This window comes from Myxocyprinus asiaticus, chromosome 6 (assembly GCF_019703515.2).
Source record: "Myxocyprinus asiaticus isolate MX2 ecotype Aquarium Trade chromosome 6, UBuf_Myxa_2, whole genome shotgun sequence".
NCBI lineage: Eukaryota > Metazoa > Chordata > Actinopteri > Cypriniformes > Catostomidae > Myxocyprinus > Myxocyprinus asiaticus.
Genome location: NC_059349.1, coordinates 19,235,386 through 19,261,852, shown reverse-complemented (window position 1 = coordinate 19,261,852; position 26,467 = coordinate 19,235,386). Strand labels below are relative to the sequence as shown.

At 40.7% G+C, this 26,467-nt stretch overlaps 1 protein-coding gene across 1 annotated transcript in view; it reads left to right on the top strand.

Annotated features, from left to right (window-relative positions):
- Positions 1-26,379, top strand: part of LOC127442440 (divergent protein kinase domain 1A-like) — a 31,650-nt gene extending 5,271 nt beyond the window's left edge. The window contains exons 2-5 of the mRNA XM_051700490.1: positions 20,304-20,438; positions 20,648-20,755; positions 20,871-21,047; positions 23,378-26,379. Of these exons, the coding sequence (XP_051556450.1) occupies positions 20,304-20,438; positions 20,648-20,755; positions 20,871-21,047; positions 23,378-24,190 (1,233 nt within the window). The 3' untranslated portion in view covers positions 24,191-26,379. The remainder of the gene's footprint in view (positions 1-20,303; positions 20,439-20,647; positions 20,756-20,870; positions 21,048-23,377) is intronic.
- Positions 26,380-26,467: the final 88 nt, after the last annotated feature.

Sequence of the window (26,467 nt, the reverse complement as noted above, 5' to 3'; positions counted from 1 at the left end):
AGTTTAAATAATGCCTTTTATTGAAGTGACAAATCTATTGCATATTTGGTGAACGAAGCAAAGTGTACTCCTTAACACTGTGTCTCTCATATTGGCTCTGAATAGGGATGGCGGATTGATTTCTGGAACCAGCCCCAAGGCTAAATAATGTGTGGAATAACTTCTCCTGAGATAATTCTTCAAGGCTGAGGCTGTTGGATACCAAAGCAGTTAATTAAGCAGTATCACCAGCCATGGTCTGCAGCAGTTATTTTCATATGGAATAGGGCTTGTTCAGAGGGGAAACTTTATTCATAGTACTCTGGAAGTTTGTACTTGTCATAGATTTACAACTCTGTACTTAGACAGTGACACCACCCTCATAGTCCTCAGTGACCTGTCTGCTCCTGAAATTTACAGGCTAGCTAGATTTGGCAGGATTTGGCCTAGTCTGAAACATGCTCCATTGAGACATTTGTACTGTGATTCAGCCATTTTCTTTGGTGACTTATGTTTATTGCCTCATCTGTGACATCTGGACAGTGCTTTTTTTTGGAACTTATATGCTTCTTCTGTTTTAGTTCATAATTAAGACATGATTTTACCACTTTTTTTTTTTTTTTTTTTAAGGATTTGAACCTCTGTAGTGACTTTTAAAAATGTCAGAAGTGGATGATCCTGCTGAAAAGACCAGATTAGACAAGCATAAATAATTTTACATGATGGTTTATGCTGGTTTGTGATTTGGTGATGGTTTAGATTGTGACCAGCATAACCATGGTGTTTACCATCAAAAAAAGCTTGTCAACCAGTATGGTTGTTTAGGTGAAGCTGTTGGACCAGGGAAGTCACGTAAAGCTAGTTAAAGGGATAGTTCACCTAAAAATAAAAATGTTCTCATTATTTACCCACCCTCATGCCATCCCACATGTTTATGACTTTCTTCTGCTGAAAACAAACTCTTTAGAAGAATATTTAATCTCTGTTGGTCCATGCAATGCAAGCGAATGGTGACCAGACCTTTCAAGCTTCAAAAATCACATAAAGGCAGCATAAAAGTAAAACATATGACTCCAGTGATTATATCCATATCTTCAGAAGTGATATAATAGGCGTGGGTGAGAAACAGATACATATTTCAATCCTTTTTTACTATAAATCTCCACTTTCACTTAATGATCTATTTCTCACCCAAAGTGATTGCATCACTTCAAAAGACATATTTTAAAGTCTATGTCTATGGATTTCTTTTATGCTGCCTTTATGTGATTTTTAAAGCTTCAAAGGTCTGGTCACCATTCACTTGCATTGAAAGAGATATTCTTATAAGAGATACAAAAAATCTTTGTTTGTTTTCAGCAGAAGAAAGTAAGTTATACACATTTGGGATGGCATGAGGGTGAGTAAATGATGAGAGAATTTTTTGGGGGGGTGAGCTATCCCTTTAAGAACTGGAAAAACAAGCTTTCAAAACACGAGGACATTTATAATCTGGTGATTCAGGTTGTTCCGTTATAGTGGAAGCATATTCTTAAGTTGTGGGAGCATTCCTTAGATAATACTGTTGCTGTTGACTCTGTAAGCAAGTAAAAAATTGTTTACAGAAATGTGGCATCAGGTTCTAAGCACCTCCTTTATATGAACACACACACAGAACTAGAAAGTGATGTGTGGTCTCAATTTATTGGATCTCCAAGCATCATATGAGAGTAATTATGAGAGGCTGTCAGGCTGACTGATGTACAAGTCACAAGAGAAGATTTCAGACAAATCTAATTTGGACTTTCAGTCACTGAGGCCTACAGGGAGACTAACCTGTAATCACGTCTGATGGAAACCAGTATTTTACCTACCAGCCATAAACTCCATAGTTACTGAAATACAACTTACAGTTTTCTCCTATAAAGGCTAATTGGTATTTCTAAATCATGGAAAGAAAATAAAACCTGAGCTTGCCATTACAGCAGCACTACATCATGTGTCCTCTCCTACTTTATATGAGTTACATTCTTAAATATAGGGAGAGACCGGTCTTAAATCTGTTACATTTGAACCCAAGATAACAACATCTGTCTTTTACAAAGACTGGTCATTTTAAGATCCATGATAAAATAGCAGAGCTAAAAGAATAGTTCAGCCAAAAATGACAATTGTGTGACATGGTCATGTGTGTGCTTTATGGGTGACTCGCCATTCTGTGTGCACGTGAAGCTCTTTTCAGTGGTCTCAGAGCAGTTAGCTTAAATTAAAGCAAAGCACTGCAGATTCACACATTCACGCAATTCCAAACATTTGTAAATGCTACAAGTTATTATATATATTTAAAAAAATTATATGGGACATGGCATCAGAGAAAAGAAGGGGGTGACAGTGTTTCGCCAGATTTGTAGTGAGCAAATACTGTCAAATACACACTGACACTGCAGTTTACTTTCAGTGTTCCGCCAAAAGCTTCAGGTGAAGTAAATACGACAAAAATATATGACTATTTTACAAAACAAATATAATTATTGTAATAATAATAATAATAATAATAATTCAGTGTCAGATTGTATTAAAATCAAATTCAACTGAGCTCCAAAAAGTGAGTGAACTTGCAGTTTTTGCACACCCTGTTTATTAACAAAAAATGTTTTAGTAAAAATATATATACACTACCGGTCAAAAGTTTTGAAACACTTACTCATTCTTTATTATAATTTTTTTCTTCACATTTTAGAATAATAGTAAAGTCATCAAAACTATGGAATAACATAAATGGAACTATGGGAATTATGTTGTGACTAAACAAAATCCAAAATAAATCATAACTGTGTTATATTTTAGCATCTTCAAAGTAGTCACACTTTGCCTAGAATACTCTTGACATTTTCTCAAACAACTTCTTGAGGTATCACCCTGGGATGCTTTTTAAACAGTATTGAAGGAGTTCCCATCTATGTTGGGCACTTATTGGCTGCTTTTCTTTATTATTTGGTCCAAGTCATCAATTTCAAAAATGTTTTTAAATTTTTTTATTACATTTTAGTTTTATAATGAAATAAATTAATATGATGGCACAATTATATTTTTGTCTACAAAACTAATTTCAAACATTTAAGCATACGCCTTCAGATCAAAAGATTTTTAAGATCATGAGAAACATTTCAGTCAAGTGTTTCAAAACTTTTGACCGGTAGTGTATGTATGCATATATTGCTTTTTACTACTGTATTGTTGTATTGGTGCATCTTAATGAAAATTATTAAATATCGTTCATCATTGTGTTAATTTAGTGAAAAACTTGCTGTCATTATTTTTAGATTTTTATTTTATGCATTAAACATTTTCAGCCCACTACTTGGCTTCAATGGCTATTTGGTTGAAATGATGGTTCATGTGATTAAAAAAAAACTAAATTTATCAAGCTATATATTGAGTATCGTCAATAAGCTGAAAGATATAGTGGAGATATAATATTTGAAGCCATATCACCCAGCCAGCCCTAGGTCCTATAGCTACTCTTTTCCTTACGATGAAAGTGAATGGTGATTTGGACTGTCAATCTCAAAAAAGGACAAATAAGTATCATAAAGGTGCCGTAAAAGTAATACGTATATGTACATACCAGGGTCTGAAACGAACACCTACCAAGCGCCAAATGCGGGTACATTTTCTATTTGGCTAATGAATTCCGCGGTGTCATACGGCACTCTGCACTGAAAAAAAAATCCTGTTAAATTTCTGATAAAAAACTGGCAGCTATGGTTGCCAGAAATTCACCATAAAAAAATATGGTAACCACGCTTCAGACTTTACGGGATGTAATTTTGATTTTTTCATTGCATTACCATTTATATTAGTAAATTATATAAACTTAATACTTTAATCTTACGCAACTGTAAAAATCTGCTTTTCACTTTATAAGGTATTGTTAATCAACGTAGTTATTATAGAAAGGTGATGCACATGATGACACGAAGTTCATCAATAGTGGCCTTTCCAAGTGCAATGTCCAATAAACATGTAGAGACAGTGCTCAGTATCACTCACAAACTCAAAACACCATCAGGGTAACATAGTGTTTCCCAACCTTTTTTCAGCCACGGAACATGAAAAAAAAATTTCCAGGGATTTTATTATTTCTTTTATTAAAGAATTAGCTAAAATCACTAGGGATGCACCGATACCACTTTTTCTCTTCCAATTCCGATATCGGAAATCTCAGTATCAGACAATACCGATCCCGATCCTATACCAGTGTTGTTTTTTGCATAATCAGTTTAGAATATCTTTACATTATTGTGTGGAAATAATTGGGTGTGCTCTTTAATATGTAAAGAAACACAAACCTCTAACTATAGCAGCAAAATTAACAGTAATTCCAGTCAAGTCATCAGTAGAAAAGAAGCCTTTTTTTTTTTTTTTTTTTTGCCATTTTGTAAACAAATGATAATAATAATAATAATAATATATTATAATAGTAATATATAGTAATATATCTCAATCGTGCACCTTTTGTCACGGATCCACCAGTCTCTCTCTCTCTTTCTTCCTCACTGCGGTCAGCGCTCACTCTCCCCTGAGTTCTGATTACATGCACCTGCATATCATTAGTGGCTAATCAAGGACTGCATATATACCCCGCTTTCACACACACACTTTGTCTGTTCTCATTGATAGTATCTCTGAGACTCCACACCTTTCTACTATGTCAGACATACCTGTGTCTTCATTACTGCCTGCAAGTATCATAAGACTGTTGCGAGTTATCTGTTCATCATGTCTATACCCTGTCTCGATATTACTCACCTGCTGTTTGCCACTCTGTTCAACTGGGTTTACTCACAATGTTAACATCACTGTTTCAATTATCTGTTCAATAAACCCTGCTACTGAGTTCATATCTCTGCCTCCGTGAGACTCTCCGTGACACCTTTAACTTTTTAAACCCTCACGCTTTTATTTTGACATTCTAAACTCTCCAGGAAGTCATGTATGTGTCTGTTTGTAGGAAAGTTCACAGTAGTTTAATTCGCTTCTTATTCAAATTCTGGTAAAAATGCACCTCCAGTGCCATTCTAAATGCATATAAGTGAACCAAACTATTGAGCATCTACATCTAAGATGTTGTTCGTGAGTAGCACTCAAATGTTGTGCACCCCGTGAAGGCTAAAAATAGGCACGCGTATGTGTAAACAGAGCAGCGCCATTCAATAATGCGCTGGAGCTGCGCGTGCATTTTATATATTTACTTATTAAACACAGCCTTTTGTGATTCACAGAGCTATCGCACGTCTTTAAGTAAAATGCACGAGTCATATAAACTACTTTAATTGTGTTTTTATGGTTCTTTTATGTCATTTTTGGAGCTGGACAGTAACAAACATGACTAACACACAGTATCGGATTTGGATCGGGCTCATCAGACCGATACTCGATCCGTTTAAAAACGTCAGTATCTGAGCCGATACCGATCCAGGTATCGGATCGGTGCATCCCTAAAAATCACCAATTCCTGCGATTTTAATGATTCCAGTATAGACAGTTATCTGCACAATTGTGCAGAATTAGCTGCAAAAAGGGTATTTTGGTGTGGCTTGCTTCTGTGACCCAAATTTGTTCAACTGATTTGTTCAGTGACCACTTCTGGAGATGTCACTAGGTGGCGATAAATGAGCGTCTTGTGTGCTATGAGTGAGTCATTGAATCATTTTGAGATTTTCACAACAGAAATCTACCAAGAGACTTTATAGTGTTTAAGCATTAAAAGAACAAAGCAGATCTATAGTCTTCCTTCAGTCTGAGCATTATTGTTCATCCAAAAAGACAACAATAATAGTTTAATGATAGTGAGTTTCACTATCGTCCTTACCTTCTCCTTTATTCAAACTTGCATGGCTACAAATCTACTGACTTCAGTATAAGAATTATAAACAGGAAGCAGATCTACGGTATCATTTTCCTACAGATTTAAACTGCGAAGAATGACTTTTATCAGAAAAGAGGTCAATAGTAGCCTAATAATAATAATTTTGAGTTTCAATAATGTTCTTTTATCATTGCAAAGCACATTTCACATGAGTCGAGGCGTCAACGCTCCGTTCAGCGCCAGCGTCAAGTGCCGCATTGTCCTCCACATGACAGGCGTTGCAGAAAGCATCACAGAGGGGTGATTTTATGAGTTTGCCACGCAAGAAAGCAGGAGATGTGCACAATAAACATTGAAAACATGTATTTGGAAGAGAGAGAGAGAGTAGCTTTGATAGCAGAAAGTAATAAAAAGACTCATTTATGTTTTAGCGTTATCATTGAGAATTTAAATTAGTTCAATAACTGGGAACTCTCTCTGAGACTCGGAAACGATAAGGTAATATTTCATTAAAAGTAATTATGAGACAATCAATATCTTTTCACAAATTTGGACAGTTTTTAAATATTTCTTGTTGCTTGTACTCTCAAAGACATTATTTGTGAAGCAAAGATGTGTGAAAAACACATCTGGCATCACTTCATAGACTTCAGTGTATTCTGCAGCGCTGACACGAGTCATGTGAAAGACCCTTAACGCTTATAAATATCAGTCACTTTTGCACATTAATCGTAGCTCTTCACAATCACAAATTATGGCTTCAAAACGGCAAATTTCACCAAGAGGTGAGGAGTTTGCATCCATGAAATAAATGTTTTATGAATGCATTTACTTGTTTTGTGGAATTTGATAATTTTCCACAGCACACCTGACATTCTTTCACGGCACACTATTGTACCGTGGCACAGTGGTTGGGAAACACTGGGGTAACAGTAGTAAAATAATGCATTAAATATTAACTAAACTACATCAAATATAACACAGAAAACCCCAATGTACATAAGTGATATTACAAATAAGAAGAAACATAACTATTCCCATAAAATATAATGGAATGTGATGGGTCTCGCAGGGTATTCTGGTAATGCCTGGTTATTATTTTATTTTTTAACCATAATTTTAACAATAATTTACCATAAAAAGTACATGTACTCTCTTGTTAAACATAATATACATTTTTACCGTTAATTATACGGTAAAATCATACTTTTTACTTCTAAAATGTTTTCTTTTTTTTTTTACAACATTTTACCGTAAAATTATGTATTGTCTTTTTAAATATATTATAATTTTTTACTGTATATTTTAAGGTAACTACGCATTAACCAATTAATGTTTTGTTACTGTAGCATTTTTACAGTCTTTTGCCATTAAAATTACAGACATTTTTTACAGTGTGGTGGGCACTTTTTTTGTCAGTTTGTATCAGCTAGTGTTGTCAAAAGTACCGGTACTTCGGTACCAAGTCGGTACTAAAATAAAAAAGATATAACAATACCAATGATTCTACAGTACTGGTAGTACCGAGCACCGACTTAATTCAGTACCCGCACACTGTTACTGACACACGACTGCTTTCAAATGCTCACACGCTTGAGCGTGTGTTCATTTGCTCCTTTTACACTGAAAAGCACAACTAATCAAATTAAAATCGTGATATGTCCTAGTATGATTATTAAACCGCGAAATACTGCAATCTTAGTCTGTATGAGTTGCATGAACTTTAAACGAATTTGTGAAGCTGATCGCTCATACACTGGAAACTCCACAGACTATGAGAATCATTTGCGTTGTATGAGAGATGACAGAGCAGAGCACTAATCCACTCTGAAGCGTTATTTTTATATAATTTATATAATTAATATTTATATTTTATATGGTGGTGTAGTGGACTAAAGCACTGAACTGGTAAGTGGAAGGTTGTTGGTTCAATCCCCACAGCCACCACCATTGTGTCCTTGAGCAAGGCACTCAACTCCAGGTTGCTCCAGGGGGATTGTCCCTGTAATCAGGGCACTGTAAGTCGCTTTGGATAAAAGCATCAGCCAAATGCATAAATGTAAATGTAAATCACAGCATTTACACTTTAATGATCACACTGGGCCATGTAGCAAACTGTTTATCTGGAGAAGATAAACTTCCATCAAAATAAATATATCTTCAAAATAAAAGCATGATTCATAATAAAAGCTAAATGCCTGAAATTGAAGAAAATGCAACATAAATATATTATAACTGTATAGTAAAATGTAATCCTCACTGTAGAAGTGTCACCTTGGAAATAATGTAACATGTTCCAGTTTTATCATCAGCGGGGCTCTGTAGGTCTTCAGTCAGGAAGGTTGCAGGTGTTTACATGGAACAGTTCTCATTAGCTAGTCCCGCTGCTCAGAGAAAGTGTCAGTTAGCAGGAAGGATACTGCGCTCATGTACGCGCTCGTGATCGTAAAAATGCTCAGATACCATCTGACGTACGAATATCATTCCGTAAACATTCAGCGCACAAATTAAAATCACGTTATCTCCTAGTGTAATTATTAAACCACCAAGACTGAGATTTAATTAGATAAATATACACGATCAGCCACAACATTAAAACCACCTGCCTAATATCATGAAGGTCCCCCTCGTGCCGCCAAAACAGCTCTGACCCATCGAGGCATGGACTCTGAAGGTGTCCTGTGGTATCTGGCACCAAGGTGTTAGCAGCAGATCCTTTAAGTCCTGTAAACGAGGTGGGGCCTCCATGAATCGGACTTGTTGGTCCAGCACATCCCATAGAGGCTTAATCGGATTGAGATCTCATCAGTGAGCCTTGGGCACCCATGACCCTGTCGCCAGTTCACTGGTTGTCCTTCCTTGGACCACTTTTGGTAGGTACTAACCACTGCATACCGGGAACAGTGTACATAGTAGACCTGCCATTTTGGAGATGCTCTGACCCAGTCGTTTAGCCATCACAATTTGGCCCTTGTCAGAGTCACTCAGATCCTTACGCTTGCCCATTTTTCCTGCTTCCAACACATAAAATTCAAGAACTGACTGTTCAGTGGGGGCCTGGGTAGCTCAGTGGTAAAAGACGCTGGCTACCACCCCTGGAGTTCGCTAGTTCGAATCCTAGGGTGTGCTGAGTGACTCCAGCCAGGTCTCCTATGCAACCAAATTGGCCCGGTTGCTAGGGAGGGTAGAGTCACATGGGGTAACCTCCTCGTGGTCGCTACAATGTGGTTCGTTCTCAGTGGGGCGCGTGGTGAGTTGAGCGCAGATGCTGCAGTGGATGGTGTGAAGCCTCCACACGCGCTATGTCTCTGTGGCAACGCGCTCAACAAGCCACGTGATAAGATGCATGGGTTGATGTTCTCAGACGCGGAGGCAACTGGGATTCATCCTCTGCCGCTCGGATTGAGGCGAATCACTATGCGACCACGAGGACTTAAAAGCGCACTGGGAATTGGGCATTCCAAATTGGGTGAGAGAAAAAAAAAAAAAAGGAACTGACTGTTCACTTGCTGCCTAATATATCCCACCCCTTGACAGGTTCCATTGTAAAAAGATAATAAATTTTATTCACTTCACCTGTCAGTGGTTTTATTTTTTGGCCAATCAGTGTATATATACACTGGCGGCCAAAAGTTTGGAATAATGTACAGATTGTGCTGGTTTGGAAGGAAATTGGTACTTCAATTCACCAAAGTAGCATTCAACTGCTCACAAAGTATAGCAAGGACATTACTGATGTAAAAAAACAGCACCATCACTATTTGAAAAAAGTAATTTTTGATCAAAAGTAGACAGGCCCCATTTCCAGTAGCCATCACTCCAGCACCTTATCCTTGAGTAATCTTGCTAAATTGTTAATTTGGAACTAGAAAATCACTTGTCATTATATCAAACACAGCTGAAAGCTATTTGGTTCGTTAAATAAAGCTTAACATTGTCTTTGTGTTTTTGAGTTGCCACAGTATGCGATAGACTGGCATGTCTTAAGGTCAATATTAGGTCAAAAATGGCAAAAAGAAACAGCTTTCTCTAGAAACTCATCAATCAATCATTGTTTTGAGGAATGAAGGCTATATAATGCTTGAAATTTCCAAAAAACTGAAGATTTCATACAAAGGTGTACATTACAGTCTTCAAAGACAAAGGACAACTGGCTCTAACAAGGACAGAAAGAGATGTGGAAGGCCCAGATGTACAACTAAACAAGAGGATAAGTACATCAGAATCTCTAGTTTGAGAAATAGATGCCTCACATGTCCTCAGCTGACAGCTTCATTGAATTCTACCTGCTCAACACCAGTTTCATGTAAAACAGTAAAGAGAAGACTCAGGGGTGCAGGCCTTATGGGAAGAATTTCAAAGAAAAAGCCACATTTGAAACAGAAAAACAAAAAGAAAAGGTTAGAGTGGGCAAAGAAACACAGACATTGGACAACAGATAATTGGAAAAGAGTGGTATGGATCTTAACCCCATTGAGCTTTTGTGGGATCAGCTAGACTGTAAGGTGCATGAGAAGTGCCCGACAAGACAGCCACATCTATGGCAAGTGCTACAGGAAGTGTGGGGTGAAATGTCACCTGAGTATCTGGACAAGCTGACAGCTAGAATGCCAAGGAACTGCAAAGCTGTCATTGCTGCACATGGAGGATTTTTTGATGAGAACTCTTTGAAGTAGTTTAAGAAGTTCTGAAAGTTTTTTTCAAATTGTAATTTTTCACATTATTAATGTCCTGACTATACATTGTGATTAGTTGAATGCCACTTTGCTGAATAAAAGTACCAATTTCTTTCCATAAGAGCAAAATCTGAATATTATTCCAAACTTTTGGCCGCCAGTGTACTTTGCATGTGCTGTGTGCTCTGACTTCAAATGTGAGCGCCTGTGAATGTTTGGTGCTGGTGTTCTGCTGATGCCAGCTGCTCTTACGAGCTCCTTGGCTCACACTCAGGCACTCTGTTTGTAGCAGATGACTGCGAGCAGAGCACTAATTTAGAGAACAGAGCACTAATTCACTTCATACAGACTACATATTTATTTAAATAACAGCCGTTTGTAGTTTAATAATCACTTTTAGTCATGTAGCAACCGGCTTTTCCGGAGGTGAAAACTTCAGTTAAAACACACAAATACGGAAAGGGCTTCAAAATAAAAGCTCAATTTAAATGGAAAAAAGTATGACAAAAATATATCACTACACAGTTTAGTAATATTCACTGTAGTACTACTATTACTACTGCTACAACTACTACTAAATATAATAAATCAATAGTAATTGTATAATATTTAAGCAATTTATGATGTTCTGTTATTCAGCAATTTATTTGACAAAAATTACTCCAATTTTGTATTTTGGATTGTGCTGTGACGTAATGAATAAAACCACCTCATTTAATAAAAAGAAAACAATATTATGTTGAAAATTAATTGTTCTGTTTTCATTTGATTAAAGTTGTATTAAATTCATTCATTTAGAAAAATTTTGAATATAACATTGAAATAAAATGTTGATGTGAATTTCAGAAAAACACAACAACAAAAAAACAGGTATCAGTATCGGTGAGTACTGAAAAAGTAGCGAACATCCCTAGATAGCAGTAAATCTCTGAGCTGGCTCTTTTTAGTGAATCAGTTAGAGGTGACTGAATTAACTTACTCCAAATAAACCAAGAACTGTTACTGTGTTATGTGTACTTAAGGCTCATGAGACTCATGAGAGTTACTTACTCGTCGATCAAGTGAATTTTCTGAAAAATAATTCTAAATGGACTATCTGGCAATTAAATATTTCGTGAATAATAAAACAATAAAATTCTTTAAAAAAGCAGTTCACTTTTAAACATGCTTACAGTATTGTTAATTTGTCTCATGTCTTAAAATCCACTTGTAAAATGCAAAAAATAATAATAATAATTAAAAAAATAACTATAGAGGCGAGGGCGTGGCCAAGCGCCAGTCTGTGGAGAGTGAAGCGGGGGAGATGAGTGGAAAATGATTGCCACCTGTGCTTATGTAATGATGCTGCTGGTGCTGACAATGATGATGACGATGAATAGAAGAACCCAAGTGCAATTTTATTTACATAAAGTGAGAACCAATAAACCCTAACAATAAACATGTACATAAACTTGACTTGACATAACCTTGACTTGACTATAAACAATGACTACGTGACAAAACACACCACACTGCGTGACCAAATTTTCATTCAACATTACATATCCCCCCCACTAGGCTCCTGACGCCCCAAAACATGAACAAACACATAACATAACATAGTTCCAAAGTTCTGTAGGGAGCTGGGGGGGGGGTCTTGAGGTGTGGGGCGTGGCCTGGCGAGACGGGGCGTGGGGCATGGGACTAGGGCAGAGTCAATGGAAGGTGGGGCCCTGAGAGGCTCGAGGGGTGGAGCTGTGGAAGGTGGGGTTGTGAGAGACTTGAGGGGCGGAGCCATGGAAAGCGGAGCTGTGAGAGACTTGAAGGGTGACACCATGGAACTTGGTGCCCTGAGAATAGCCGAAGACTCGAAGGGCCAGGGTGGAGCCGATGGCAGGGAGGAGCAAGGCGGAGCTGGGGGATCGGAAGACAGATGTGGAGCCGGTGGGACTGAGGACCAAGGTGGAGCCGTAGGGAAGGAGGTCCCCGGTGGAGCTGACGGATCGGAGGATGATGCGCAACCAGAGGATCGGAGAGCCAAGGCGGAGCCAGGTGACCGACAGACCAAGGAGGAGCCGGAGGGACGAGGGACCCCAGCAAAGCCGACAGGCTGAAGGACCACAGTGGAGCCGAGGGAACGCAGAGCAGAGGCAATGTCGAGGGACCGACAGGCCAAGGTGGAGTCCAGGGCTTGGAGGGTCCTGGCGGGATCGAAGGGTTGAAAGTTCCCCTTGCCTGCTCAGGAGAACTAAGGGTGGGTACAAGGGCAGGAACCATCTCCAGGTCCAACTGCTCAGATGTGGCCATGACGTGGCATGGAGCAGGCTCAGGCGTGGCTGTGACGTGGCATGGAGCAGGCTCAGGTGTGGCTGTGACGTGGCATGGAGCAGGCTCAGGCGTGGCTGTGACTTAGCATGGAGCAGGCTCAGGCGTGGCTGTGATGTGGCATGGAGCAGGCTGAGGCATTGCTGTGATGTGGCATGGAGCAGGCTGAGGCGTTGTTGTTACGTGGCATGGAGCAGGCACAGGATCAGGAGCAAAAGATGGCGCTAGCTCAGCGACCATGACGAGGAACTCTGACTCTGTGGCCATGACGTGAAACTCTGGCTCGGCGGCCATGACGTGGACCTCTGGCTCGGCGGCCATGACGTGGGACTCTGGCTCGGCATCCGCCTCCCCCACAGTGAACGTAGAACCAGTGATCTGCAGGGCAAGGTCGATATACTGAGCGAGGCTGAGGGATCTGCGACCACCAGGCATCAAAGTGGAAATTGGCTCACTTAGTCCAAAACGGAAAATGTCTTTTATGGCAACCTCATTAAAGTTCACCTGGCAGGCCAGAGCGCAGAAGTCCTCAACATAATCCTCTAGGGGACGACTCCCCTGACATAGGCGTAGGAGTAGAACTGCTGGGTTCATGTTAGGGTTAGGTATTTCTGTAACGATGGCTGCTGGCGCTGACAATGATGAAGACAATGAATAGAAGAACCCAAGTGCAATTTTATTTACATAAATTGAGAACCAATAAACCCTAACAATAAACATGAACATAAACTTGACTTGGCTTGATATAACCTTGACTTGACTATAAACAATGATTACGTGACCAAACACAACCAAAGTTACATTCAACATTACAGCTTAACACCTGTCTTGTGTTTCAGTTAGGAGTGATTGGGGCTTTTAAGGGGAGGAGACAGCGGCAGTCGAGAGAGAGCCCAGCTGAGAAGCTATTCGTGTGTGTTGGCTGATGCCGTGTGCTTATCTGAACTATTTGAGTTTGAATTCAATCTGCACCATTGTGCTGTTAAGCGAACAAGTTTTTGTTTATTTAATAAAAAAGTGTCATTCCTGATTGGAATCGCCATCTCCCAATTCTTCATTCTTTTGAACCGTTTACACTGGTGCCAAAACTCGGGATTGAGGAAGATACGTCATCATGGAGTCCTCACCACTGGTGGAGGTCATCAAGACCCTCGCTGGCATCCACCAGACTCAACACCAGGCCCTCCTGGAGCTTAGAGTAGAACAGGAGCAACGTTTCAAGGTGCTCCTTCAAGTCCAGGTGGAGGTCTGGCGGGTGTTCCAGAGCTTGCTGCCGTGGGGTACTCCAGCAGCAACACCAGCGGGACCCCCACCGCAAATCACACTGGCCATGATGGGTCCCCAGGATGACCCCAAAGCTTTCGTGGAGTTGTTCAAGCGGGCTGGCCCCAGACACAGTGGGTGGTCCGCCTGCTGAAGCTTTTGTCAGGGGAGGCACAGCTCGCAGCTCAACAACTGCCAGTGGTTAACCTGCTGGAGTACCCGGACCTGAAATGGGCCATCCTATAGCGGGTCGGTCAGAACCCCAAGAAACATCAGCAGAGCTTTAAGCGCTGACCTACGGGGAATTCGACCACCCATTCACATTCGTTCAGCAGCTCTGGGATGCCTGCCGGAGGTGGTTGCTAGCGCAGGACTGTGACGCAGAGGGAATCATCAGTTTGGTGGTGCTGGAGCAGTTTGTCGATCTGCTGCCCAAAAGACCACGGAGTGAAGGATGCAGGATGCTGGAGGATGCAGTCCACCTGGCTGAGGATCACTTGACGGCATATCCGGGAGACAGCCAAGCTTTCTCTCTCTCTCTCTTCTCCTGCTGTCTCATCCCCTCCCCAACCTTGCCTCGTTCCCGTCCCTGCTCCCCGGAGACGGGGATTTATTCCCCCACATCCCGCTCCGCAGGCCCGGGGGTTTCCGGGCGTCTCTACCCCCATCTATGACTCCTTCTCTTTTCTGGCAGGTTGGAGAGTCTGCAGGTACAGGGGGAAAGTCTGGGGTAGTGTGTTGGCGCTGCGGGGAGTTGGGCCACTTCTAATATCAATGTTCAACGATGGAGGTGGGTGTGTTGGTCTGGGTTCCCAAGGCACCGTATACTGCCCCCGACTGAGCAGGGACTTACCAGATACCTGTGAGTATTCTAGGGGTACATACCAAGCCTTGGTGGATTCAGGTTGTAATCAATCCTCGATTCACCAATGCTTGATTCAACGGGAGGCTTTGGGTACAGCACGCAAGATGAAGTATGTGCATGGGGATGTTCACAAATATCCCTTAGTGCCTGTGTCTATTCAATTTCAGTGGCAAAAATATAGAATAAAGGCGGCGGTTATTCCACGTCTTACCCATCCGCTAATTTTGGGTACAAATTGTCCCGCATTTCAGTCATTATTGGGGGGTTTATGTGCAGATGGGTCCTGCACCAATGTGTCTCGGTGTGTGGTGTGTGATTCGCTGGCTGGGGAGGCGGAGCCGGGGCCATCCGTGTTAGTTCCTCGTCAGGATGACGCAAGGGAGGGGGAAGCCCCCACCCTTCGAGGTTTCCCTGATGGGGATTTTCCTCTGGAGCAGACGCAAGACGAGACCCTGAGGCACACCTTGATCAAGTGAAAACGATTGATGGTCAACGCCTCCGGACAGACATTGCACTCGTATATCCGTACTTTGCTATTTTAAATGATCGGTTGTATCAAGTGATACAGGACACTCAGACACAAGAGGATACAACTCAGTTGTTCATACTGAAGAGCCATCAGGAAATGTTATTCCAGACGGCTCATCATAATCTGATGGCGGGGCACTTAGGACAGAAAAAAACACTAAACTGTTTAATGGCCCGTTTCTGTTGGCCAGGTATTCACAGAGATGTTTTCAGTTGATGTGCGGAGTGTCGTGAATGTCAGCTGGTGAATTCACCAGCCACACCAAGAGCGCCTTTGCGCCCGCTTCCTTTGATCGAAGTCCCCTTCAAAAGAATTGGGATGGACCTCGTCGGGCGGACAGCACGTGGCCATTGCTTTGTGTTGGTTCTGGTGGACTATGCAACGTGATATCCAGAAGCGGTGCCTGTATGCAACATTTCAGCACATAGTATTGCGGAGGCACTCTTCATAATAATCTCCCGAGTGGGGATTCTGAAAGAAATCCTCACTGATCAAGGCACTACATTTATGTCATGAACACTACGCGAACTGTACAAATTATAAGGTATTAAATCAATTCGGACAAGCTTGTACCACAAGCCTTGCAGTGTCTTAGGCGTCGTGAGGGAAAATTGGGATGAGGGACCTTCAACCAGCAAAAACGAAATTCAATACTTTCTTGACCTGAGAGCAAAACTCCACACATTGGGGCAGCTATCACAGGAAAATTTGCTACAGGCTCAAGAATGCCAATCCTGACTACGGGACTTTACTCAGGGGAAAAATTCCTTGTATTGCTACCCATGTCAAGCCCTAAATTACTCACAAATTGGCAAGGGCCCTTTGAGGTCACACAGCGAGTCGGGAAGTCTATTATGAGGTAATGCGTATGGATAGAGGTGAAGCCCATCAGCTTAACCTCCTCAAACTATGGAGAGAGGCAGTCCCTGTGACTTTGGCGATGGTGGTCCCGGAGAGGGAGGAGCTTGGTCCGGAGGTGAGTTTAAAAAATCAACAATCAAGTCATCCCGGTTCCCTGTGGAGACCACCTCTCACCGTCCCATATTGCGGAGGTTGCAAAGAGAATTCTCGAAATGTGTTCTCACCTCTTCCCGGGCATATGAATCTCATATAGTATCATATCAAAATGTTCCCAGGGGTAGTGGTACGGTTATCCAAACACACAAAAAAGGTAGTGCAGGAGGAATTGAGGGCTATGCTTGACATGGGGTTAATAGAAGAATCCCACAGTGACTGGGCCAGTCCGGTAGTCTTAGTCCCTAAGATTGACGGGTCGGTCTGGTTTTATGTGGATTGTAGAAAAGTGAACGCGGTGTCAAAATTTGATGCTTACCCAATGGCTCACATTGACGAACTGCTCGATCGGTTGGGTGCGGCTCGTTTTTATTCGACACTGGATTTAACAAAGGAATATTAGCAGAGTCCCTTGACTCCCATGTCCTGAGAAAAAAGCAGCCTTTTCTACTCCGTTTGGCTTACACCAGTTTGTTATGCTTCCATTTGGTTTGTTTGGGGCCCTGGCGACGTTTCGGGGGCTCATGGACAATGTCCTTCACCCACATGTTGCATATGCCGCACATCCAGCAATGAGGTCCTGAAGTCACTGAGGCGGGCGTGGCTCACGTCAAATCCGAAGAAGTGTGCAATTGGGCAGGTGGAAGTATGGTATCTGGGCTTCCACTTGGGTCACGGACAGGTGCGCCCCCAAATTGATAAGACCGCGGCCATTGCAGCTTGTCCGAGGCCCAAGTCCAAAAAGGGGGTGAGACAGTTCCTGGGGTTTGCTGGCTATTATTAGAGGTTTGTGCCTAATTATTCGGACGTCACCAGCCCGCTGACTGATCTCAATAAAAAGGGAGAGCCAGACCCTATCCAGTGGATGGAGCCATGCCAACAGGCTTTCATACAAGTAAAAGCCACACTCTGTGGCAGTCCACTGTTGCATTCCCCTGACTTCTCTCTCCCTTTTGTTTTACAGAGGGATGCATCGGACAGGGGGTTGGGGGCTGTGTTGTCCCAGGTAGTGTAGTGTGAGGAGCGCCCCGTGCTGTTCATCAGTCGAAAACTCTCAGTAAAAGAGACTAGGTACAAAACAATAGAAAAGGAGCGTCTGGCCATCAAGTGGGCCTCCTCACTCTCCGGCGCTACCTGCTTGGAAAGGCCTTCACCCTCTGTTCGGACTATGCTCCGCTCCAGTGGCTCCACCACATGAAGGATTCTAATGCGTGGATGACTCGTTGGTATCTGGCACATCAGCCCTTTAAATTCGAGGTGCTCCACAGGCCCGGGGGCACAGATGGCTGTGGCTGATTTCCTCTTTTGTTGCGGGGGTTGGGGGGGGTAGTCGGTGGCAGACCGGACAATGCCCCAGCCTGAGTCGGGCGGTGGAGGTATGTGGAGGCGAGGGTGTGGCCGAGCGCCGTGCTGTGGAGAGTGAAGCGGGGGAGATGAGTGGAAAATGATTGCCACCTGTGCTTAAAACCTGTCTTGTGTTTCAGTGAGGAGTGATTGGGCTTTTAAGGAGAGGAGACAGCGGCAGTCGAGAGAGAGCCCAGCTGAGAAGCTGTTCATGTGTGTTGGCCGATGCCGTGTGCTTATCTGAACAATTTGAGTTTAAATTGAAGCTGCACCGTTGCGCTGTTAAGCAAACAAGTTTTTGTTTATTTAATAAAAAAGTGTCATTCCTGAGTGGAATCGCCGTCTCCCGCTTCCTCATTCCTTTAAACCGTTTACAATAACAAACTGGCCGGTAAGAAATCTGACCGGGTGGTAAATTTTTTCATCTACCAGCCACCTGGGCTAGTGGACTAAAAAGTTCAGTTTGGACCCTGGTACATACAGGAGTATGTATAATGTGTTGCATATTGTATGGTATTGTATTGTATTTTATATTGAATACTGTATATTGTATGTATATTGTGATATTGTATGTTTGTATGTTTGGATATTGTGTATTGTGATTTGTTCTGGAATAACTCTCCAAGGCAAATTCCTGTAACATACTCGACCAATAAGCCTTATTCTGATTCTGAAAGAAACCTATGTTTTTTGGCTTCATGTGACATCAGCAGCAAAGTCTGTATTTTGCACTAGTGTCAACGTGACTAGCTTGTCCTCAATTGCTATATCTAATGCTGGTACAACTAACCCAGTAAACTTATGTTGACATATTTTTATATATATATTTACATATTCATCCAAATAAAAAGCATAAAGGACTTTTAAGTGGTCTATAAATGGGACTTAATTAAAATGAGGCTGCTTAGTGTATCAGGTCATTGTTGACCTTGCTTTTAGCTGTTCTAAATCTCAGATTTGAGCAGATCTCATTTCATGACCCATTGGCTGGTAGTTAGAAATTAAGTGGTTGTTAACTGGCTGTTGCTAGTTGTATTTCTCTGGGTATGTGGCATGCAGGGGAGCTGTTAGGATTTTTGGGCCCCTTCTATCTTTTTGCAACCTGTACAACATTATTATTTTTTATTAAAACTTTTTAATAAATTATTAATAAACGTGAACATAAGCATGATTGCACATTCAAAAAGGGACACTAAAAACACAGAGTTTAAAAAGTTAATTAAAATAAAGCGTATACGTGTTCGTATATTAGAATGTTTGATCATGTCATTTTAGCTAGTTGGGACTGTGTTTCTAATGAAAATAATTAGTTTCTATGTTTTAAATGTTGATTTAAATCATCTCTTGGAATATCTGAAACAAAACCAAATTTTTCCCCTACAAGAGCATTAGAATAGAACAGATTTTATACAGGTGAAATACTGATAGCTTGGCCCACAATTCATAAAGGTCCGTGCTTTAAAGAGAGCTCTGTAGGTCCATACAATGCAAGTGAATGGTGACCAGACCTTTCAAGCTCCAAAAATCACATAAAGGCAGCATAAAAGTATCCATATGACCCCAGTGGTTAAATCCATGTCTTCAGAAGATAGATGTGGGTGAGAAACAATATTTAAGTCTTTGAAAAGGTGAACTTTCTCTTTAAAGCCCTTGATTTAACTTTTTTCAGTTGTTAAAATTACAACAGGTTTGACCATGGATAGCTAATCACTGAGAAGTTGGTAAATGTAACTATGGTTTCTATCAAACAAACTAGCATTTTTAAAGTTTTAATATGAATCTATAACATTTCTGTTAAATCATACTACCTGTTACTACAAACAATTTTGTTTCGAATTTTGGGTCTGTCTGGCCTTATGAGATGTTTGACATTCTCCATAGTGCATAAATGTAGAAAATTATCGGTTTAATTAAGGTTTTGTGGTCTGCGCCGTGCTTTTTAGTGCTCCGCATGATCCAGTCAAGCCTGGTTTGTGATGCGTCCAGCGCGAGGATGCACAAGTACAAATGGAAAGCTCATTTAGCACTTAAAGAGCGCTTTTGGGATAAACCACTGGATGTCTTAAGGGGATCATCTTTTATTATCAAGTAAGAGCAGTCTTCCAATCTTCTAACCAGTGAAAAGTGGTCATTTACCTCAAAGTCATGCAGGAAAAGACTTTGGGATCCTGCAGGGTCCCCTGTCTGTCCAGGACCCTTAGACTCGTCCTAACACCCACCCCCCATTATGGTGCCTCTGGTGGCATGTATTGTAACGTTAAGGTTCTGTAGACTGCTTAATCTTTCATAGGTAACAGTATTTGTTCTATGATGACGTCTGTGTTGATTCTGCCTCTTTTTGAATCGTGTAATTTTAGGGAACAAAACACTGAGTAAATATTAAACTCCTGACTCTGAGTAAAGTGTTGCATTTACTTAGAGCACTGACAGGGTTAAAGTTCCCATTCTTATGTTTACTGTTTGCTTATCCTCCCTCAGGCTCGCCTGTCTTATATTCAAGTGAAGTATCTCTTCCTCACATGGCTTGCGGTGTTTGTGGGCAGTTGGGTCGTGTATGTGCAATACTCTACTTACACTGAGCTGTGCAGAGGACGAGAATGCAAAAACATCATTGTAAGTATGGCCCTCAGTTAATATAATACCAGTAGAATGGCATAAGACTGTGGAATCTGATGAAAGTCCATGTATCTATCTAACTCCAGCACCACCTGCTGCTTATGTGGTAAAGATGTTTTTGTCTGTATTTGAGCAGTTGTAACACAAACGCAATTGGTGAAATGTCAGTTGAATGCTCATTTAAACTGCTTTTCCCTGTCCAATAGTGTGACAAATACATTAAAGGTATTATTGATGGCTCTGCCTGTAGCAGCCTATGTGAAGAAAGCTCATTGTACTTTAGAAGGTGCCTCTCCACCAAGTCAAACAATCAGGTATGGCTCCTGAGATAATTATTGGGTCCCATGGGCCCTAAAACGACACATCTCAGTACAGTTTTCTTGAGGTCAAGCTTAACAGTGTGTTCCTCCGCTGCTGTGTATTTCTCAGGTATATACAGGCAGCTGGGGTGACCAGGATGGCGTCATTAAGTGTCAGCTGGGTGACGTCCTGCACTATGAGCTGGGAGAGGAACTGGAGCCAAAGAAAGAGATAGCACTCTTTGACAAACCCACTCGTGGGACCTCTGTAGAGAAGTTCAAAAAGATGGTTGCAAGTCATTTGAAGGTATGGACACTATTTTTCTATTCTTTTATTGGTTTTTAGAAGTGTGTCCCAGAACAGACGGCTAAGTCACACATTAAGGTTATCACATTTAAAGCACAAAGTCCCACTGAGTGTTTAGCACCTTTCTATAATGTTCATACCTCAAGCGCGTTATTCCAGCAAGCATAGCCTGTACACAAAAACAACTGAAAGGTACAATAGACATTGTTATAGATGCATTGGTTTCTTTGGCTTTGTAGTTTCTTTTTTCATTGAAATCAGTGCATTGATATCAATTGCAGGATTTGTATGAAATATCACAAATGCACAAATGGTTATGTACTTATCCTCTTGTTTATTTGTACATCTGGCCTTCCACATACTGTATCTTCCTGTCCTTGTTAGAGCCAGTTGTTCCTTGACTTTGAAGACTGTAGTGTACACCTTTGTATGAAATCTTCAGTTTTTTGTCAATTTCAAGCACTGTATAATCTTCATTCCTCAAAACAATGATTGAGTGACGAATTTCTAGAGAAAGCTGTTTCTTTTTTGCCATTTTTGACCTAATATTGACCTTAAGACATGCCAGACTATTGCATACTGTGGCAACTCAAAAACAAACATTAAGACAATGTTAAGCTTCATTTAGCAGACCAAATAGCTTTCAGCTGTGTTTGATATAATGGCAAGTGATTTTCTAGTACCAAATTAGCAATGTAGCATGATTGCTCAAGGATAAGGTGTTGGAGTGATGGCTGCTGGAAATGGAGCCTGTCTAGATTTGATCAAAAACAACTTTTTTCAAATAGTGATAGTATTTTTTTTACATCAGTGATGTCCTGACTATACTTTGTGATCAGTTGAATGCCACTTTGGTGAATTAAAGTACCAATTTCCTTCCGAAACAGCAAAATTTGTACAATATTCCAAACTTTTTGCCACCAGTGTATATACACCGATCAGCCACAACAATTAAATCCACCTGCCTAATATTGTGTAGGTCCCCCTCGTGCTGCCAAATCAGCACCAACCCACATCTCAGAATAGCATTCTGAGATGCTGTTCTTCTCACCACAATTGTACAGAGCGGTTATCTAAGTTACCATAGACATCGAACCAGTCTAGCCATTCTCTGTTGACCTCTCTCATCAACAAGGCGTTTCCATCCGCAGAACTGCTGCTCACTGGATGTTTTTTTTGTTTTTGGCACCATTCAGAGTAAATCCCAGGAGATCAGCAGTTACAGAAATACTCATATCAGCCCGTCTGGCACCAACAAACATCCATGCGGTAATAAGCCAATCGTGTGGCAGCAGTGCAGTGCATAAAAATCAGGCAGATACGGGTCAGGAGCTTCAGTTAATGTTCACATCAACCATCAGAATGGGGATAAAAAATTGATCTCAGTGATTTGGAGCATGACATGATTGTTGGTGCCAGACAGGTTGGTTTGAGTATTTCTGTAACCATAAAAACATTTATTTTTATTCTTTCAAGTTCCCACATTGAGGAAAAACCGTCGTTACAGATGTGACAGTTGTAAAAGCGGCACTTACATGATGAGGCAGAACCATCCAAAATGCTTTGAAACCAGAAAACTTTGACTTCTGAGACATTGGTATGGTATCCATTAAGGCTACACAATTAATTGAGTTAAGACTGAAATCGCAATATGGTCTTGCACAATTACAAAAGCTTAAAAGTTTAAAAATAGACAGTATTCAGTATTGTGCACAGAATTCCTGAGGAAAACAGTGATCTGATGACAAAATGAGATAAGTGGCAAAATATTGGTATCGGCATTGGCCAAAGGTTTTTTTGTTAAAATCTGTTTTGGCCAAAACAAATTATATTGGTGCATCCCTAGTAGTATGATAGAATGCCATTGTGCATTTAGCCAATTTCTCATGACATCAATCTGTACTTATACTAACACTTTAAAAGTTAGATTTCAGTTGGAATAAAACAATAATTTGTCTTTTTAAAACTTCATGTAAATGCTTTAGTCTGACTAAAATTGTACCAATCTGATTTTTGCAAAGTCGGACTAACGGACCTAGATAATGTGATTGTAGCTCTGCTTCATCCAGCATGTATACACATTAATCGCACCTTAATTGACCAAAGCATTATGCATATGCTTGCTCCAAAAGACAGAGGTGACGTGTGACATCCTTCCTTCAAAATAAATTACGCATCATGTACATTTGGAAAAACAGATGAAAACTGTTGCTTAAGCAAAAACAAGCTGTAGCTTGATTATTACTGTGCATGTAAACGTATTAAGTGGCAATTTAACAATTAATGTTTTGCTCACCTTTTTTTTTTTTTTTTTTTTTGTGTGTGTGTAGACAAAAGTTGGACAGCAAGCAAACCTCTCCAGTTTGGTGACCCTGATTCTTTCTGTGGCAGACAGCAACAAAGACGGCCATATCTCTCTCCCAGAGGCCAAGACTGCTTGGGCTTTACTTCAGCTCAACGAGGTTCTACTTGCGGTGGTTCTCCAGGACCGCGAGCACACCCCTAGACTTTTAGGTTTCTGTGGGGACCTGTATGTAGTGGAACGGGTGCCCCACGTGCCACTGTTTGGACTCAGCCTTCCATGGCCCATGGAGCTGTGGATCCCAACAGGGATGCGGCAAAGCATGGACCAGTGGTTTACACCTTCATGGCCCCGCAAGGCCAAAATCTTTATCGGTTTGCTGGAACTTATAGAAGACATATTTCACGGTACCTTTGGAAGCTTCTTAATGTGTGACATGAGTGCCAGTACTTTTGGTTACACCGATCGCCATGACCTTAGACTGGTTGATGGGCGGCGTGTGGTAGCTGAAGAGGCCTTCAAACAGGCCATGATCCTCCAGCGCTGTGAGAAAGACGAGGACTGTGTTTACAGTGTAGACTGTAGGACTTCATGCAACCGTGCTGAACATCGTTGCACGGCCGAGGTGGCTCAGCCCAACCTGGCCAGGGCTTGTAGAGCACTGAAGGATTACCTCCTGCGAGGAGTTCCCTTCCATCTACAGGAAGAGCTGGAGAAGCAGCTGTACTCCTGCATGGCCCTCAAAGGTTCAGCCGAGCAGATGGAAATGGAACACTCGCTCATTCTCAACAACCTCAAGACATTGCTGTGGAAACAGATCTCTCACACTAAAGACTCTTAGAGAAGTAACATTGACAACATTGAGATTCTTGATTGTCTTTTTAGGGCTCAACAATAAGGATTTATTTTTTTGCTGCTTGGAACAGTAGTGCAGATTTTTTTACTTGCCTTGCAACATTTTAAATGCCCCAGCTACAAAAAATAAATAAGGTACATAAATTGTATTTTTAGCAACATAATGCATCAGGAAAAAAATATTTTTCATTGCACGTTACATTTTCTTGAAAAAAATAATTCACTACAAATAATTTGAATTTAACTACAGGTTTTTTAAGTAAATTAACTGGCTTCATAAAATAAGTGGCCCCCGCCACAAAAAATAAGATTAATAAATTATGAATTATATCAATATTTTTCATTTAATGTTCTGTTTTCTTGAAAAATATAAAACAATTAATTTTCTACTATAAAATTTTTAGGTTATATTGTTCTTGGAAAAGAAAAAGCAATTCATTTACCACAAATAATTTAAACTTTGGCATTTGGTCCAGAACATTACTAATTTGTTTGATGCCACCTAGACTATCACAAGTCTTCCTTGAAAATTCGACAAAAACATAATCTCTGTTAGCCAGCTAGATAACGCTACCTGGCGACATATTTAATTCACAACAACAATGTTCAACGTTCACACAAAACAAAATGTTTAAATTTGAAAGGCATGAAAACATGGACATGATCAACAAAAGCAAGATGTTGACTGTGTCCGAAAGCTAAAAAATTGCTGCCTTCGGAAACTGTATGCGTAAGTAGGAAGGCATTAAGAAATGTCTGAATCCTAAATCTGCGTCACATCCTGTCTTCTGAGATACCTTCATCTGGCCAGTTTTTGAAGGCAGCATAGAATTTGATATCCCAAATTTCTACGCATGCGATTCGCTGGTTGGTTGAAAGAATGGCGTCTGATGAAGTGGATGAAAGCATTAGTTTTAGTAAATTAGTAAAGCATTTTTTAGTACATTTTTTTCAATTAATGACTCTAGTGACTCACATTTCTAGTGAGAAATATTCATTGTAGTTTCTAAATATTTGCTTGGATATGTCTTAAGCTCACTAGAAATAGTTGTAGGTCATTAGACATGACGTTATTGTGCCTTGGAATGGTGTCCGAAACAGGTTTCGCCTTCATATGCCTGTGAATTAACTGACTGGGCAGTGAGGCATCAAGGCCTTAGATTTTGGACACAGCCATAGTGACAACCAGCACTGCCCCAACAGGGCAAGTGACGGTTCTGTCAACTGGCCCAAAACTCTCTCACATTGGCCCCAGGCCATCGTTCCATCCTTCTTGTTGAGCTCTGCTTTTTCATTTTGCAGGAATCTGACAGAATAGAATGCTGGTAGGAAAACTAATATTGCCTCAGTCTTGGTAGGCTCAAGAAGTGGCTGGAAGAAAGTGGCTGATGACGAAATCCAGTGCTGCTGATACTGATCTTAACAAGTCCTTTCTTGTGATGGAATTAGAATTACAACAAATTATGCTCAGGCTCAACATCTGAGTAACATTCAAATTTATGTTTTGTGTTTATGTCTTCACACACAAAAAGTGATCATGCTTATTTTACATGTCCTTCAAATGTAATGGAGCAAATGATGATAACTTTGCATCCATTGTTGGATGTTAACAGAAAGCAAAGGAATGCACTCACCACCAATGTGGTTGTGTCAGTCTTGTATTGTAATGTTTGTCATTAATGAGCACAACAAAAAGAGCCATTCTGGAATGGACATATGAATCAAATGCCTTGATATGCATGTTGCAGTTTTATTTTCAATGCTTTTGTGTTCAAATCCAAATGTTTACAAGAATGGGTTCAAGGAGTAGAGCCCTTCTCAAACATAGAATGACATGGCATTGTCGGCTCATTATTTATTTTAAATTATTGATCACTTTGGTATGTTGGGTTCAGTCTGGACTCATAAGGCATGTCACTTGATATGGTAAAGGTGGTTTTATTTTAAGCTAAAACAATATGAAATATGATGTCTGTCGTAACAGTCATGAGTCATGCTGTACTAATGGAAGAGATAAAAGGTGCCTCATGTTTTGTTTTTATTTTATGATCCATTTTTCAATAGGATATTTTGGGTTGTACATAGTCTGCTTCAATTCATAACATATTGCTGCTGATTAAGAGTAAAGCTGAGAATTTTATTGCATGACTTTGCACATTAAAATGTTTCAAATAATCCCGACTATCAAAGTTTTTCCTTGTCAGAACTGATTCTTCTTACATGAAAGGAGGTGTGTTTTGCATCATAGACCACAAAGACAGAG